Below are 15,742 nucleotides of genomic sequence, written 5' to 3'. Positions count from 1 at the left end.
CCTGTGCCCAATTTAAAAAAATATATATATATATAAAAACACACTACCCTCCCCTGTGCGCAATACAAAATATATATAAAAAATACATTACCATGCCCTGTGCCCAATAACCCCCCTGGGCCTTGCAAGTGGAGCAATTTTGCTCTCCCACAAAATGAGTTCCCATATTTGGGATAGTATAGATTCTTTTCAGATGTCAATTAGTCTGTTAATGAGTTCCCACCACAATTGTTGTAATGTATATTTTGACTTTGGTATCTTGGTCTGTCGCTACAGTGCTGGGAGAGCTTTGTTGGTCAGGAGCTGTATCGTTTCCTGCTCGTGGATTTCATATTCACGGTTCTCTACACAGTCTTCGGAGAATTTATATGGAAGTAAGAAGTGTTTTATGGTAATAATTCCTGTAAGGTGTACTGACACTCCCTCTGTAACCCCATGTTGTGGAGATGTGTATGTGTTAACCTACAGTACCAGTCTAAAGTTTGGACCTGCCTACCACTTTGGGCACGTTTTTCTTTATTTTGACTATTTTCTACATTGTAGAATAAGAGTGAAGACATCAAAACAATGCAATAACACATATGGAATCATGTAGTAACCCAAAAAATGTTAAACAAATCTAAATATATTTGAGATTCTTCAAAGTAGCCACCCTTTGCCTTGATGACAGATTTGCACACTCTTGGCATTCTATATGTCGTCATCTGGAATGCATTTCAATTAAAAAGTTAATTTCTGTAATTTATTTTCATAGTGTGTTTGAGCCAATCAGTTGTGTTGTGACAAGGTAGGGGGACGTATACAGAAGATAGCCCTATTTGGTAAAATACCAAGTCCATATTATTGAAAAAACAGCTCAAATAAGCAAAGAGAAACTACAGTGCATCATTACTTTTCAATCCGGAACATTTCAAGAACTTTGAAAGTTTCTTCAAGTGCAGTCGCAAAAACAATCAAGCGCTATGATGAAACTGTCTCTCATGAGGACCGCCACAGGAATGGAAGACCCAGAGTTACCTCTGCTGCAGAGGATAAGTTCATTAGAGTTAACTGTCTCTCATGAGGACCACCACAGGAATGGCAGACCCAGAGTTACCTCTGCTGCAGAGAATAAGTTCATTAGAGTTACCAGCCTCAGAAATTGCAGCCCAAATAAACTTAAACAGCATTGCTACCACAGCATTCTGCAGCGATATACTATCCCATCTGGTTTACGCTTAGTGGGACAATGACCCAACACACCTCTAGGCTGTGTAAGGGCTATTTGGCCAAGGAGGAGAGTGATGGAGTGCTGCATCAGATCTGGACTCCACAATCACCCAACCTCAACCCAATTGAGATGGTTTGGGATGAGTTGGACCGTGGAGTGAAGGAAAAGCAGCCAACAAGTGCTCAGCATATGTGGGAACACCTTCAGGACTGTTGGAAAAGCATTCCAGGTGAAGCTGGTTGAGAGAATACCAAGAGTGTGCAAAGCTGTCAAGAAAAAGGGTGGCTGCTTTGAAGAATCTAAAACACTTTTTTGATTACTGTATGATTCCATATGTGTTATTTCATAGTTATGGCTTCACTATTATTATGCAATGTAGAAAATTAGTAAAAATAAAGAAAAAACCTTGAGTAGGTTTAGAATGACTGTGTCTAAACTTTTGACTGGTACTGTGTATTCTACTATTTTCATATTCGCTCTACTTGTTCTTTGGAGATTCTATCTGGAAATATTTGAGTGACTAACCAGATGAGCATATTTTGAAGATGTTTGTGTAGATAATTAATGTGCAGTGTAACTGGTATTCTATTTTCACTGTGCTTGACATGCTCTCTGGGTCATTTGTGAGGAAGTCGGTAGTGAAGTTGTGAGTGCCAGAACTGCTTGAGCATTTGTTTGTTTCACATTCACTGTGAGATGTACTGACACTACTATTTTAATGTTGACTGTGTTCTACAGTCTTTTGAAGGATGGTTCAAGAGTCCATTACCTTCATTAGTCAGACAGCTAAACAGTAACCAATACAGGTTTTTGTAATATTTGTATGTGATTGTATTTCTGTTCTTGTCATATCAGCAGTCATTCTGTATAGTATGTTCAAGTTGTAACTTCCAAAGTGTATTTGTGAAATGGACATTTGTAAATGAGTATACCTTTCATTTAATAGAAGTTGTACGTGGCAGACCTGCTGAACATGTTGTTTAGAGTTTCTGTCAAATGTACTGATACTCTGTCCCCCCCATAGGCTGTTTTCTCAAGGAGTGCTGAGGAGAAGGAGGAAGCCAGTGTTTGATATCGCCCGTAACGTACTCGAGCTCATCTATGGGCAAACCCTCACCTGGTAAAATGCCTGTTCGCATGCCATGAGTCGTCTCACCTCGTATCTCTGTGACATAATTGTTTTGTCATGCTTCGTTAGATGCTGCAGGTGCCGTCAGCCCTGGGTCGTCTCTCTTTCTTTTGATGATAATGTCATTGAGGTTTCTGTGGAATTTATGTCTCCTTCTCTGTCATCGTTTCCCACAGGCTCGGCTTGCTCTTCACTCCTTTACTGCCAGCTGTGCAGATCCTCAAGCTGTTGTTGTTGTTCCATATGAAAAGGGTAGGTAGGTCCCAGCTCAGAGCTCAACCAGTGTAACCATTACACAGTAAAGGTAGGTCCCAGCTCAGAGCTCAACCAGTGTAACCATTACACAGTAAAGGTAGGTCCCAGCTCAGAGCTCAACCAGTGTAACCATTACACAGTAAAGGTAGGTCCCAGCTCAGAGCTCAACCAGTGTAACCATTACACAGTAAAGGTAGGTCCCAGCTCAGAGCTCAACCAGTGTAACCATTACACAGTAAAGGTAGGTCCCAGCTCAGAGCTCAACCAGTGTAACCATTACACAGTAAAGGTAGGTCCCAGCTCAGAGCTCAACCAGTGTAACCATTACACAGTAAAGGTAGGTCCCAGCTCAGAGCTCAACCAGTGTAACCATTACACAGTAAAGGTAGGTCCCAGCTCAGAGCTCAACCAGTGTAACCATTACACAGTAAAGGTAGGTCCCAGCTCAGAGCTCAACCAGTGTAACCATTACACAGTAAAGGTAGGTCCCAGCTCAGTGCTCAACCAGTGTGACTATTTCAGTGACAGTGGTACACTCCTTAAAAGAGGTCAAACTATCATGTCCAAACTCTGCACTTGTCATAACCAGAGGCCCAAAAAGTGTTGACAAACGATTAGGTAAGTAAAGGTCCCGTCCAGAAACTTAAGGTCCCCAACTTAATTCCCACCCGCTCATGCTCTGTTCGCCTGCCTTCTCTGACCTTGTTCACTTTGACCTGAGGCACTTCCTTCAATTGAAAATGAATAGGATCCGCCATTTTGTTGCCAGCTATCGCACTCAGTGGAAACCCCAGCGGTGTTAGACTCATTAGTCTTTCTTCTTTTGTTGCTGTTTGCCCTCCTCAGAGCAGTCTACTGGTGAACTCTCTTGTTGCTTTTCTCCCTCCTCAGAGCAGTCTACTGGTGAACTCTCTTGTTGCTTTTCTCCCTCAGAGCAGTCTACTGGTGAACTCTCTTGTTGCTTTTCTCCCTCCTCAGAGCAGTCTACTGGTGAACTCTCTTGTTGCTTTTCTCCCTCCTCAGAGCAGTCTACTGGTGAACTCTCTTGTTGCTTTTCTCCCTCCTCAGAGCAGTCTACTGGTGAACTCTCTTGTTGCTTTTCTCCCTCAGAGCAGTCTACTGGTGAACTCTCTTGTTGCTTTTCTCCCTCCTCAGAGCAGTCTACTGGTGAACTCTCTTGTTGCTTTTCTCCCTCCTCAGAGCAGTCTACTGGTGAACTCTCTTGTTGCTTTTCTCCTCCTCAGAGCAGTCTACTGGTGAACTCTCTTGTTGCTTTTCTCCCTCCTCAGAGCAGTCTACTGGTGAACTCTCTTGTTGCTTTTCTCCCTCCTCAGAGCAGTCTACTGGTGAACTGCCAGGCCTCCAGGAAGCCGTGGAGAGCCAGTCAGATGAGCACCCTCTTCATCTCTCTTCTGTGTTTCCCCTCCTTCCTCGGGGCCACCGTGTCTGTGGCCTACACCATATGGATGTGAGTCTGACCAACACACACACACGCGTGGTGTCTCACACACACACACACACAAATATATCAACCTATACCAATGTAGGCAAAAGTATGCATGCATACAGTACATGCACCTTTTCACATTTGAGTCTATGTTACTATGTAACATCCCTTGAAAAGTACACATCTCTGGAATTGTGCTGGGAAGGACAACACGAACAGAAAATATATTTCAGCCAGAACAGTACTCTTCAGGTTGACACTGCAGTATGAAAAGGATGTTGTGGTCCAAATGTTTCTTCTCCTCTTCCCTTCGCCTCCCCCCATAGGATTAAGCCCTCCTCTGGCTGTGGTCCTTTCAGGAACCTCCCCTTCATGTTCCACTCAGGCAAACAGTGGGCCCAGGAGATGAAGAGTACCAACCCCAAGCTGGCCTGGCTCAACTGGGTACACAGCTGCTTGGTGGAGAACCCCTTCTTCCTGTTCCTGTTGGCAGGTGTCTTTCTGTGAGTCAGCATCCAACAAGGACATTCTTTGGACTGCTCTGGATATTTCTTGTTGTGTGTCGTTTGGCTGACACTATTATGCAAAGCCACTAACAGTACAGTGTATGTTTTAAGTATGTTATGTTTACCTACCTGGCAGTTAATTTTTCCTCTCTTTTTTTCAGAATGGTCATTTACATTCACACCCAAGTTTTAGACGGCCAAAGGAAAATAATCAGTCTGCTACAGGAGCAAATAGAAAATGTGTGTGTGTGGACAAAACACATTGAATATCATTGAATACTTCATTGTTTCATTGAATATTCTTACAAAGATTGCGATCTGTGTGTTGATGGTTACTCATCTGTTATTTTTCATCACCAGGAGGGGAAGGACAAGAAGTTCTTAATTACTAGTCTGCAGGCCATCCATGAGAAGAGGCAGTATCCACTGTCCCCTTCCTCCAGGCCTCAGCCACAGGGCAGTGAGGTGAGTGACCCTGACTGCGCGGTGTTCATTAGCGTATGCAACAGGAAAATGTTCAGCAACAGAAAAGGAAGTCCAGGTAGACCCTCCCTGTTTGTGCGCTTTCTTCTGTTTGGTACCTAATGAACATGACCCTGTTGTATGACCTCCAAGAGCTGCTGCTGTGATTAGTCTGTACCAAAACCATGGTGTTGTCTTCTGACAGGTCTGTCTTGTCCTGCAAACACAGATTCAGGTTGATGTGTTAGTCTAAACAGATTCAGGTTGATATGTTAGTCTAAACAGATTCAGGTTGATGTGTTAGTCTAAACAGATTCAGGTTGATATGTTAGTCTAAACAGATTCAGGTTGATATGTTAGTCTAAACAGATTCAGGTTGATATGTTAGTCTAAACAGATTCAGGTTGATGTGTTAGTCTAAACAGATTCAGGTTGATGTGTTAGTCTAAACAGATTCAGGTTGATGTGTTAGTCTAAACAGATTCAGGTTGATGTGTTAGTCTAAACAGATTCAGGTTGATGTGTTAGTCTAAACAGATTCAGGTTGATGTGTTAGTCTAAACAGATTCAGGTTGATGTGTTAGTCTAAACAGATTCAGGTTGATGTGTTAGTCTAAACAGATTCAGGTTGATGTGTTAGTCTAAACAGATTCAGGTTGATGTGTTAGTCTAAACAGATTCAGGTTGATGTTAGTCTAAACAGATTCAGGTTGATGTGTTAGTCTAAACAGATTCAGGTTGATAAACAGATTGTTGATGTGTTAGTCTAAACAGATTCAGGTTGATGTGTTAGTCTAAACAGATTCAGGTTGATGTGTTAGTCTAAACAGATTCAGGTTGAGTTAGTCTCAGATTCAGGTTGATGTGTTAGTCTAAACAGATTCAGGTTGATGTGTTAGTTAAACAGATTCAGGTTGATGTGTTAGTCTAAACAGATTCAGGTTGATGTGTTAGTCTAAACAGATTCAGGTTGATGTGTTAGTCTAAACAGATTCAGGTTGATGTGTTAGTCTAAACAGATTCAGGTTGATGTGTTAGTCTAAACAGATTCAGGTTGATGTGGTTGATGATGTTAGTCTAAACAGATTCAGGTTGATGTGGTCTGATTAGGTTGATGTGTTAGTCTAAACAGATTCAGGTTGATATGTTAGTCTAAACAGATTCAGGTTGATGTGTTAGTCTAAACAGATTCAGGTTGATGTGTTAGTCTAAACAGATTCAGGTTGATGTGTTAGTCTAAACAGATTCAGGTTGATATGTTAGTCTAAACAGATTCAGGTTGATATGTTAGTCTAAACAGATTCAGGTTGATATGTTAGTCTAAACAGATTCAGGTTGATGTGTTAGTCTAAACAGATTCAGGTTGATGTGTTAGTCTAAACAGATTCAGGTTGATATGTTAGTCTAAACAGATTGAGGTAATTTCTGTTAAATATTACATTGGTTTCCCTTATGTCATTTCAGGTTTAATATGTTTTAGTGGAAGATTAAATTATTCCAGAGTGTTCATTGGATGCTGCATGTTAAATTTTGGACTCCCATCACATCAAGGATATTTGGCTGCTTTCAACCAGTCAAAGTGAACTCAAAGTGGAGTGATGTGTGTGGTGAAGGACATTGAGACATTTCTTGTAGAATGTAACTATGACTGATATGTATTCTAGACCATCAGAATGTAAAGTAACTGAGACTGATATGTATTCTAGACCATCAGAATGTGAAGTAACTGAGACTGATATGTATTCTAGACCATCAGAATGTGAAGTAACTGAGACTGATATGTATTCTAGACCATCAGAATGTGAAGTAACTGAGACTGATATGTATTCTAGACCATCAGAATGTGAAGTAACTGAGACTGATATGTATTCTAGACCATCAGAATGTAAAGTAACTGAGACTGATATGTATTCTAGACCACCAGAATGTGAAGTAACTGAGACTGATATGTATTCTAGACCATCAGAATGTAAAGTAACTGAGACTGATGTGTATTCTAGACCATCAGAATGTGAAGTAACTGAGACTGATATGTATTCTAGACCATCAGAATGTGAAGTAACTGAGACTGATATATATTCAAGACCATCCGAGGTGTGTTTTATACTGGTATGGTATTTCCAATGTGGGCCATAACTGTCTAATTTGCCTTTTGTTAATACATATTTTTAAATATATTTATTGTCTCTGGGCTGTCTGTCACCGCTTTCAAGCTTAAATGTATACTGAACAAAAATATAAACGCAACATGCAACAATTTCAACGATTTTACTGAGTTACAGTTTGTCGTGACTTTGCCCTCTTTGGGTACAGCGAGCACCCCTCCCTCTGCACCAGCCCTTTTCTATGCACCATCCCCCTACCCCCCCTGTCTCCTACACCCAGGCTGCTGTGGTCAGAGAGAGGTTGTAAATTCCTGGAGGAGATTATCTCCTCATGGCCACAGTATAGAGACAGTGAGTTTTCACAGAGAGAACAAAGGAATTTCTTCCACCTCACAGAACTTGAGGTCCGAACAACATTTATGTTCTGGAGAAGGTATAAAAGATCGGTGAAGAATCCAACTATGAAGAATTGGTCAGATTGGTACAATTTTGTGAAACTCATGGGAGACAATACAGCCACATTACCATAACTCTGTTTATATAATAGCCTCAGTTATGAGGCTTGCATCTAATTGCTGTACAGGATGAATGAGGAAAGATTAAACTATTTGTGGGATGCTATGTAATGATGTAATGTGAGAGAATTTTATTTCTGTGTAAAGTTTCACTTAAGTCACTGGTACGCCCCCATGAACACAGTTGGGACCTGGCATCATGAGACAGCCTTTTTCTGCTCTTCTGAATAAAATCCCCACCTTGAGAATTCTCAACAGACCATATTTCTCTCAATTACGAGAGGAGAAAGGTTGCAGACCAGCTTACCTCGATAACGAGAGGGCCAAGGTTTGAGACCAGACTGCTGAATCTTTTAACCATCCCACGTGGTTAAACTCTTAGACTATCGATACCGACAGAATAAGAACAAGTCTTTGATATTAATTACTATTCTGCAGCTAGGAATTCGGTATCATTGAACACGAAGACCGACAACCGCCGAAACAACTATTCTATAACGACATAAATGAATGTCACTCTGAACTATCCATTCTAACCACGACAGATAGAGAGAGAGAGAAGGTGGACATGCTCTCCAACAGAAACAAACTTTTCAACAGGGATCAAGACGACACACTGAGCGTAAATCTATATATTGATTGCAATTGTTCCCGAATGAGTGAGCGTTCATGTGCAAAGGATTAGCATTTCAATTGTTATAATATTTAACTGTTGTGTCTCATATCAGTTGACCCCCACTTCCCTTTTTGTCCCCCAAGCCGCGATACCTGTTTATCCCACAAGGGAAACAGCGTTATCATTTCCTTGTAACGATCTACTGTTTGTTTATGCATTTCTGTGAATTACTTAGTAAATAAACATTTTAAGACAATTGATGTATGGATGACTCATAGTGAAGACTGGGTTCGTGCAGATAACCAACAATTTTCGACGTTTGGAATGAGACTAACATGAGGTAAATAACGATTCATTAATCAAGACTGATTGATCAGATATTAAAATATCTAAAAGTTATATTTGGAAAATTATAACTTTGTAATCTGAATATTTTCCTTGGTGCCCTTACTTCCTAGTTAATTACAGTTACATGATTAATCAGTTTAACCTCTGGGAAATGTGGGACGGTAGCGTCTCACCCCGCCAACAGCCAATGAAAGTGCAGGGCGCCAAATTCAAAACAACAAAAATCTCATAATTAAAATTCCTCAAGCATACAAGTATTTTACACCATTTTAAAGATAAAATTCTCAGTAATCCAGCCACAGTGTCTGATTTCAAAAAGACTTTACAGCGAAAGCACCACACGATTGTTAGGTCACCACCAAGTCACAGAAAAACACAGCCATTTTTTCCAGCCAAAGAGAGGAGTCACAAAAAGCAGGGTATTAGCCCTTCCTCTTCTATTAACACAATATAAGCATTATCAATTATTAGAATACATCAATCATTTTGTGCAGCTCCTATCATGACCCCAAGATGACCCCCATCATTACCTAGATTGTTACTTAACATTCATTGCTAGGAGGTGACGTATCACAAAGGGAAGGAGGGGTGAACAATGCCCATTTACTCAGAAATTTCTGTGGAACTCAATCCAGTAATATGTGAGTTATGCTGTAGGATGAGTAACATGGAACTTGTAGAAAGCCAAGAGTAGGATTGCATCATCTTCTTGTGAAGCAGGAAGAGAAACCTTGTACCCACCCCAAATCCACCTGTTGATTTATATCTTATGATGGGTTTCCCTATGCAATGCTCTTAGGGCTACCAAACAAACAGGTGGATGTACATCTCTACGACCTCTGTTGGTATGTAAGACAATATATATATATATATATATATCATTATACTACTAGTGAAAGATCACATTTTGGCCTTTTTATTGCAGAAAATAAAGTCTACTCAGGAAATATTAGTTGTATCTTGCTCTAACAGGTTATTTTCATGTTAAGTTAATTATGACTGATACATTTTTTAAATATATTTTATAAAGCATAGAAGAAGTTACACTGATCGATTTTGTTTTTGTCTGAAGCAAATATCCAAAGACTACAGCATTTCACAGGGTCAAATGAAATGAAATATTGATTTATTCTGTTTCCCTCTAGTTATGGAGAAAACGGAGCCTCAAAGGAGAGTGTACATATCTCTCCCTAAAAAACACAGGACCGCTTTGGCCAAAAAGTGTAAACTGGTAAACAAACACTTATTTTTCTGACCATCCTAAAACACACTTACAGGTGTAGGATCTTAATTTGACCAGTTTGTCACAGCAGGAAAATAATCCTGCAGCAACAGGAAATGTGGATTATAATTAATGGACATTTTTAGTTATGCCAAATCAAGTATTTGATTTGTTGCAACAACAGGGTTATCAAATTAAGGTTCGATATCTGTAGTTCTTAGTAGCCTATGAATGGATGTAGTGTATTTTTCATAGTATTCCTATTACAGACACACAATATTTACCATGATAACATTTTAAAGTAAAAATATGAATGGCTTTATTTTGTATCTGTTGGACAGGATCACGGGCTTGTCATTAAGGATCTCAGCACTAACATAAATGAAGGATACCTACAAGCTTACTTCCGACAGTGGGGCAGCATTACAGCATGCACGGTAGGCTGATTAAGTCATATCAATTATTGTAATATTAGCCTCACGTGGATAAGGCCTAAACCATACCTTTTTAAAGGGGCAATCTGTAGTTTTAAACAACATAGCATCCACCCCTCCACCTTTTTTTACACTGCAGTCAGTGGAGTAAAACAAGCTTATATTTTGCATTCTAATGGGGTAAGACAGTAAGACAGTTGAACTAATCTCACAAGGTATTTATAAGTTATATTCCCCAAGAGTCAATGGCTGTATATCAGTAATTTAAAAGTCCATAAATGGATGTAGATATTACAGATTGACCCCTTTAAAACAACGTATTTTCTTTGATTATTGGTGTTTTTATTGGTTATGGTGATGGTCCATCCTTTGAAAACAGATCAAGAAGACTCCACAGGACTCTGACTCAAAGAGTGCCAGTGCGTTGGGATACGTGGGTTTTTCCTCTGAGGAGGAGGCAGAAACGGCAGACTGGGCGGGTCCTCACTATATAGGAGGCATGGAAGTGGAGGCCAAGAGAGTTGTCAGTCTGAAGGTAAATCAAAACAGAGCATTGGGCAAAGACTTGTTGAATGAATCAGCAATGTTTCTATGTCATATCAACCAAAAAAGTAAATATGATGATGTTGAATCAATGTGGAAAACTGATTGGATTTACAAATAGTCATCAACATATGAGAATATCATATTTTTCACTTCAATCTGCTGACTTTTTGTTGTTGTTGTGATTACACATTGGAAACATGTTTTAATGAGTGTTGTGTTGACATGGTTGTGTGTAGGTTGCTTTTATCCAGCACATGCAGCCAGGAAACATGTTTTAATGAGTGTTGTGTTGACATGGTTGTGTGTAGGTTGCTTTTATCCAGCACATGCAGCCAGGAAACATGTTTTAATGAGTGTTGTGTTGACATGGTTGTGTGTAGGTTGCTTTTATCCAGCACATGCAGCCAGTCTTGTCGATATGTCACTGTCTGGGTCACAGGTCTTTCAGCACCAGTCAAGTCTTAAGTCTCAACAGGGCGAGTCTGAGTCAAATCTCAAGTCTCTCTCTTCATAAACAGATGTGTTCTGATCCATGCAGGGTAACATTGCGTTGCAGGTTAGACTCTTTTAGGTCAAAGGTCAATTTGTTTAAAAATATATATACTTTGATTCAATACTTGACTATTAAAACACAGAGCCAAGTCTAAAGTCATATGCAAGAGTCCAACAGAAGTGTCACTGTTTTTGCAACTCTTTTACCATGCTAAAATCTAATCTTTCATATAGATGGATGACCCAGAAGGTTGAGGTCATCCCAGCCAGGTCTATCTGCAGACGTGACCATGGGTCTGTTCATCAATTGAGCTTCTTCGAGAATGTATCAATGAGGCCGGATGATACTGTACCTACGTTATTTTGTTTTGAAAGCAATTTTGGATGGGATACATGGATTATTTGTTGAAAAATAAATGTAGATTATAATTTCTTTCTATGATTTGGTTTGATTGTAACAATTTGTTTTCAGATGTCTTATGTACCTTGATTTACTGATTTGTAATGAAATGCCAATTGTTTTCAATTCTGTGAACATTATAAGGCCTATGTTGCATGAACTTTTAGTAGAATAAGCAAAGATATTACTAGAAAGGGACATTTCCTAAAGAAAATGTATGTTTGCTAGAAGTATTTATGATAGTGACAGCAATAGTAGTAATGATTGATTGATTGATTGCATTTATAGGACCCTGTAAATCTGTGATATGCAGAACGCTGACGGAATCCAGACATTAAAATAGAATTTATATAGCTTAGTAAGTATCCACAAAATGTAGCCTATTGAGAATGTATACATTTGCCCAAGTTTATCATGTCATAAGAAATGAACACAATGCATCAGTGATTCATATTTTCTGCAAACTTCTAGAAGGCAATGAGAATTGCATTTGCCACCACACTGCCCTATCTAATCTGGACAAGATAAATACCTATGTAAGAATGCTGTTCATTGACTACAGCTCAGCATTCAACACCATGGTACTCTACAAGCCCATCATTAAGCTTGAGGCCCTGGGTCGACGGGACCACAGTGGAGAAGGTGTAAAGTTTTTAAAAGTTATTCTGCGTACACATCACGGACAAACTGAAATGGTCCATGCACACAGACAGTGGGGTGTGAAGGCGCAATAGCGCCTCTTCAACCTCAGGAGGCTGAAGAAATTTGGCTTGTCACCTAAAACCCTCACAAACTTTTACAGATGTACAATTGAGAGCATCCTGTCTGGCTGTATCACCGCCTGCTACGGCAACTGCACCGCCCATAAGCGCAGGGCTCTCCAGAGGGTGGTGCGGTCTGTACAATGCATTACCGGGGGAAAACTACCTGCCCTCCAGGACACCACCTACAGCACCCGATATCACAGGTTTGCCAAAAAGATCATCAAAGACAACAACCACCCGAGCTACTGCCTGTTCCCACCGCTACCATCCAGAAGGCGAGGTCAGTACAGGTGCATCACAGCTGGGACTGGGAGACAGAAGCTATTTCTCATGGCCATCAGACTGTTAAACAGCCATCACTAGCACAGAGAGGCTGCTGCCTACCTGCAGACTTGATATCATTGGCCACTTTTAATAAATGGATCACTAGTCACTTTAATAATGTCACTTTAATATTTACATCTCTTGCATTACTCATCTCATATGTATATACTGTATTTTATACCATCTATTGCATCTTGCGTATGCCGCTCTGTCATTGCTCATCCATATATTTACATATTCTTATTCCATTCCTTTATTTAGATTTGTGTGCATAAGGTAGTTGTTGTGGAATTGTTAGATTACTTGTTATTGCAGATATTGCTTCACTGTCGTAACTATAAGCACAAGCATTTCACAATAACATCTGCTAACCATGTGTATGTGACCAATAACATTTGATTTGATTTGAATTCCTTGTCTGTATGTGTGGTGCGCAAGCCTGCCACTTTGTGTAGCTGTTAGTGAGAATTCTAATGAAAAGTGTTCTGGTAGATGGAAAGGCTTTCCCATAAACCTTTGCAATTAGATGTTAACTACAAAGTAGCCTATGCTTACCTTACTAATCAATCAGTGGGTATTTGTTTGGCAAACTCTGCCATCACGTGTGCACTACAAAAACATTTCTAAACTGCCTCTTGCTACTGTAGGTGCACACTGTAATTAAAGGGTAAATGCACCCCAAAATTAAACATTTGCAAAAGAAATCCAGACCTCAAAAGTGGTCTCTTGATGTTGTTTTCCTTTGCACTTAGAACATCAAATTATATTAGTCACATGCGCCGAATTCAACAGTTGTAGTCCTTTGAGTGAAATTCTTACTTATGAGCCCCTAACCAACAAAGCAGTTTAAAAAAATACAGATAAGAATAAGAAATAAGTAACAAGTAATTAAAGAGCAGCGGTAAAATAACAAACGCGAGACTATATACAGGGGGGCACCGGTAAGTTGAGGTAATATGTACATGTAGGTAGAGTTATTAAAGTGACTATGCATAGATGACAACAGAGAGTAGCAGTGGTATAGAGAGGGGGGGGAGGCAATGAAAATAGTCTGGGTAGCCATTTGAATAGATGTTAAGGAGTCTTATGGCTTGGGTGTAGAAGCTGTTTAGAAGCCTCTTGGACCTAGACTTGGCGCTCCGGTACTGCTTGCCATGCGGTAGCAGAGAGAACAGTCTTTGACAATTTTTAGGACCTTTCTCTGACACCATCTGGTATAGAGGTCCTGGATGACAGGATGCTTGGCCCCAGTGATGTACCGGGCCGTTCACACTACCTTAGTGGATGGAGGCCGAGCAGTTGCCATACCAGGCAGTGATGCAACCAGTCAGCTCTCGATGGTCCAGCTGTAGAACCTTTTGAGGATCTGAGGACCCATGACAAATATTTTCAGTCTCCTGAGGGGGGATAGGTTTTGTCGTGCCCTCTTAACGACTCTCTTGGTGTGCTTGGACCATGTCCAATGTAGTTGTCTTCTATTAAAACACTGTTGTTTTTTCTTCTTGATAAACTGAAGGGAAAAAACGGGAGAATGGAAACCTTAAACGAAATGGAGGAAACGGAATTTGGAAAAAGACCAATCGGAATCAGGCAACAACAAAAACATACAGATTTTACAGGCCAACATTTATATAGTGCCTTTCCAGATGATGACAATAATTTGTGACAGAACGCTCACCACAGCTGGAGAGGTGAGGAGTGATACATGCCAATTAGAAATGAGGGGAAGGTTAGGTGTGCCATGATGGAAATGTACATGTTAGCAGATGCCCTTATCCAGAACAGGCACAAATAGGGTTAAGTGCCTTGCTCAAGGGCACATCAACAGATATAACCTCAGGGATTCAAACCAGCAACCTTTCAGTTACTGGCCCAACGTTCTTAAGCGCTAGGCTACCTGCCGCCCGGATTTAGCCAGGACGCCAGAGTTAACACTCTTACGATAAGTGCCATGGGATATGTAGTGACAGAGAGTAAGGTCACACGTTAACGTTTCATCCGAAAGAGAGCCTCCTTCGCAGGGAAATGTCCCCATCACTTCCCCTAGGGCATTGGGATGTTGAGACTAGAAGGAAGAGTGCCCCCTACTGGCCCTCCAACACCACTTTCAGCAGCATCCAGGGACCGACCAGGAAAGACCCTGCTTGGCTTCATAGGCAAGCCAGCAGCGGGATGCACGGTGGGATGCTCATGGTACTAATTGGGTTTTCATAGGCTATGGGTTCTGGACAAACTGGTTAGGTAGTGAAATATGAAGCTCTGCTCTACTGCTTTGGTTGAAAGGGCATATTAGCTTTCAGATGTTGCTAGCTGTTTGTTTTAATGAAATGCTGACTTCCAAAACCACTAAGGATCAATGTATTTTTCCCCATGTGGACCTTATCCATACTGTGACCATGATCATTAAACATGTGGGTTGGTGATTCTGGGTAAGGGCCGATACAGCTTAACATGTAGTTCTTCACACCTGTGTGTACTTGGGCAGAGCCAGATTTATTTTGAACAATGTGCGCTCTGGTTCATGCAGAGATGTTTTTGTTCTCTTCCCATTTGTGGTGAAAGCAAAGAAGAATCACGTTGAAAACATCAGAAAATGCCACTGTTGGCTAATTTGAAAGAGCAAATGCATAAGTCAAACTGCCCCACTACGCCACCCCAGGTTTATACAAGAGCATGGGGTGCTCTGCCTAACACACATACAGGTTGTTAAAGAGCATGGGGTGCTCTGCCTAACACACATACAGGTTGTTAAAGAGCATGGGGTGCTCTGCCTAACACACATACAGGTTGTTAAAGAGCATGGGGTGCTCTGCCTAACACACATACAGGTTGTTAAAGAGCATGGGGTGCTCTGCCTAACACACATACAGGTTGTTAAAGAGCATGGGGCGCTCTGCCTAACGCACATACAGGTTGTTAAAGAGCATGGGGCGCTCTGCCTAACACACATACAGGTTGTTAAAGAGC

At 40.7% G+C, this 15,742-nt stretch overlaps 2 protein-coding genes and 1 long non-coding RNA gene across 10 annotated transcripts in view; all 3 read left to right on the top strand.

Moving 5' to 3' along the window:
- Nucleotides 1–7,272, top strand: part of LOC118371794 (transmembrane channel-like protein 6) — a 28,288-nt gene extending 21,016 nt beyond the window's left edge. For 5 of the 6 annotated variants that reach the window (XM_052519602.1, XM_052519598.1, XM_052519600.1 and 2 more), the window contains 8 exons: nt 277–374; nt 2,235–2,330; nt 2,516–2,591; nt 3,929–4,062; nt 4,368–4,544; nt 4,709–4,787; nt 4,908–5,012; nt 6,474–7,272. In XM_052519602.1, coding sequence (XP_052375562.1) covers nt 277–374; nt 2,235–2,330; nt 2,516–2,591; nt 3,929–4,062; nt 4,368–4,544; nt 4,709–4,787; nt 4,908–5,012; nt 6,474–6,479 — 771 coding nt within the window. In that variant the 3' untranslated portion in view covers nt 6,480–7,272. Of the gene's footprint in view, nt 1–276; nt 375–2,234; nt 2,331–2,515; nt 2,648–3,079; nt 3,435–3,928; nt 4,063–4,367; nt 4,545–4,708; nt 4,788–4,907; nt 5,013–6,473 lie in introns of those variants that run through there. The other variant, XM_052519604.1, reaches the window with a different exon arrangement.
- On the top strand, nt 5,024–6,454 carry LOC127930156 (uncharacterized). Of its 3 annotated transcripts, XR_008137063.1 has the most exons (4): nt 5,024–5,692; nt 5,923–6,062; nt 6,176–6,259; nt 6,344–6,454. It is a non-coding gene; the product is annotated as an uncharacterized LOC127930156 (long non-coding RNA). The 3 variants fall into 3 exon arrangements; XR_008137064.1 differs by lacking the exon at nt 6,176–6,259; XR_008137062.1 differs by having other exon boundaries at nt 6,176–6,454.
- A 2,046-nt stretch (nt 7,273–9,318) lies between the features above and the next one.
- On the top strand, nt 9,319–11,973 carry LOC118371793 (heterogeneous nuclear ribonucleoproteins A2/B1). The gene is made up of 5 exons (XM_052519622.1): nt 9,319–9,438; nt 9,739–9,824; nt 10,157–10,252; nt 10,629–10,784; nt 11,522–11,973. Exons 1-5 carry the CDS (start codon nt 9,414–9,416, stop codon nt 11,540–11,542), a joined length of 384 nt encoding a protein of 127 aa, XP_052375582.1. The 5' UTR covers nt 9,319–9,413; the 3' UTR covers nt 11,543–11,973.
- The last annotated feature ends 3,769 nt before the right edge of the window (nt 11,974–15,742 follow it).

The sequence above is a fragment of the Oncorhynchus keta genome, chromosome 5 (assembly GCF_023373465.1).
Source record: "Oncorhynchus keta strain PuntledgeMale-10-30-2019 chromosome 5, Oket_V2, whole genome shotgun sequence".
In the NCBI taxonomy this organism is placed as follows: domain Eukaryota; kingdom Metazoa; phylum Chordata; class Actinopteri; order Salmoniformes; family Salmonidae; genus Oncorhynchus; species Oncorhynchus keta.
The sequence above is the reverse complement of the archived record's forward strand: the minus strand, read 5'-3'. Positions and strand labels throughout refer to the sequence as shown.

What these genes read in the sequence shown, in the direction of transcription:
- LOC118371793 (XM_052519622.1), top strand. Translation starts at nt 9,414, where the DNA reads ATGTACATCTCTACGACCTCTGTTG. An exon ending in CATCTCTACGACCTCTGTTG is followed by an intron (nt 9,439 to 9,738) that starts GTATGTAAGACA and finishes GTTTCCCTCTAG; the next exon opens with TTATGGAGAAAACGGAGCCT. An exon ending in TGGCCAAAAAGTGTAAACTG is followed by an intron (nt 9,825 to 10,156) that starts GTAAACAAACAC and finishes TCTGTTGGACAG; the next exon opens with GATCACGGGCTTGTCATTAA.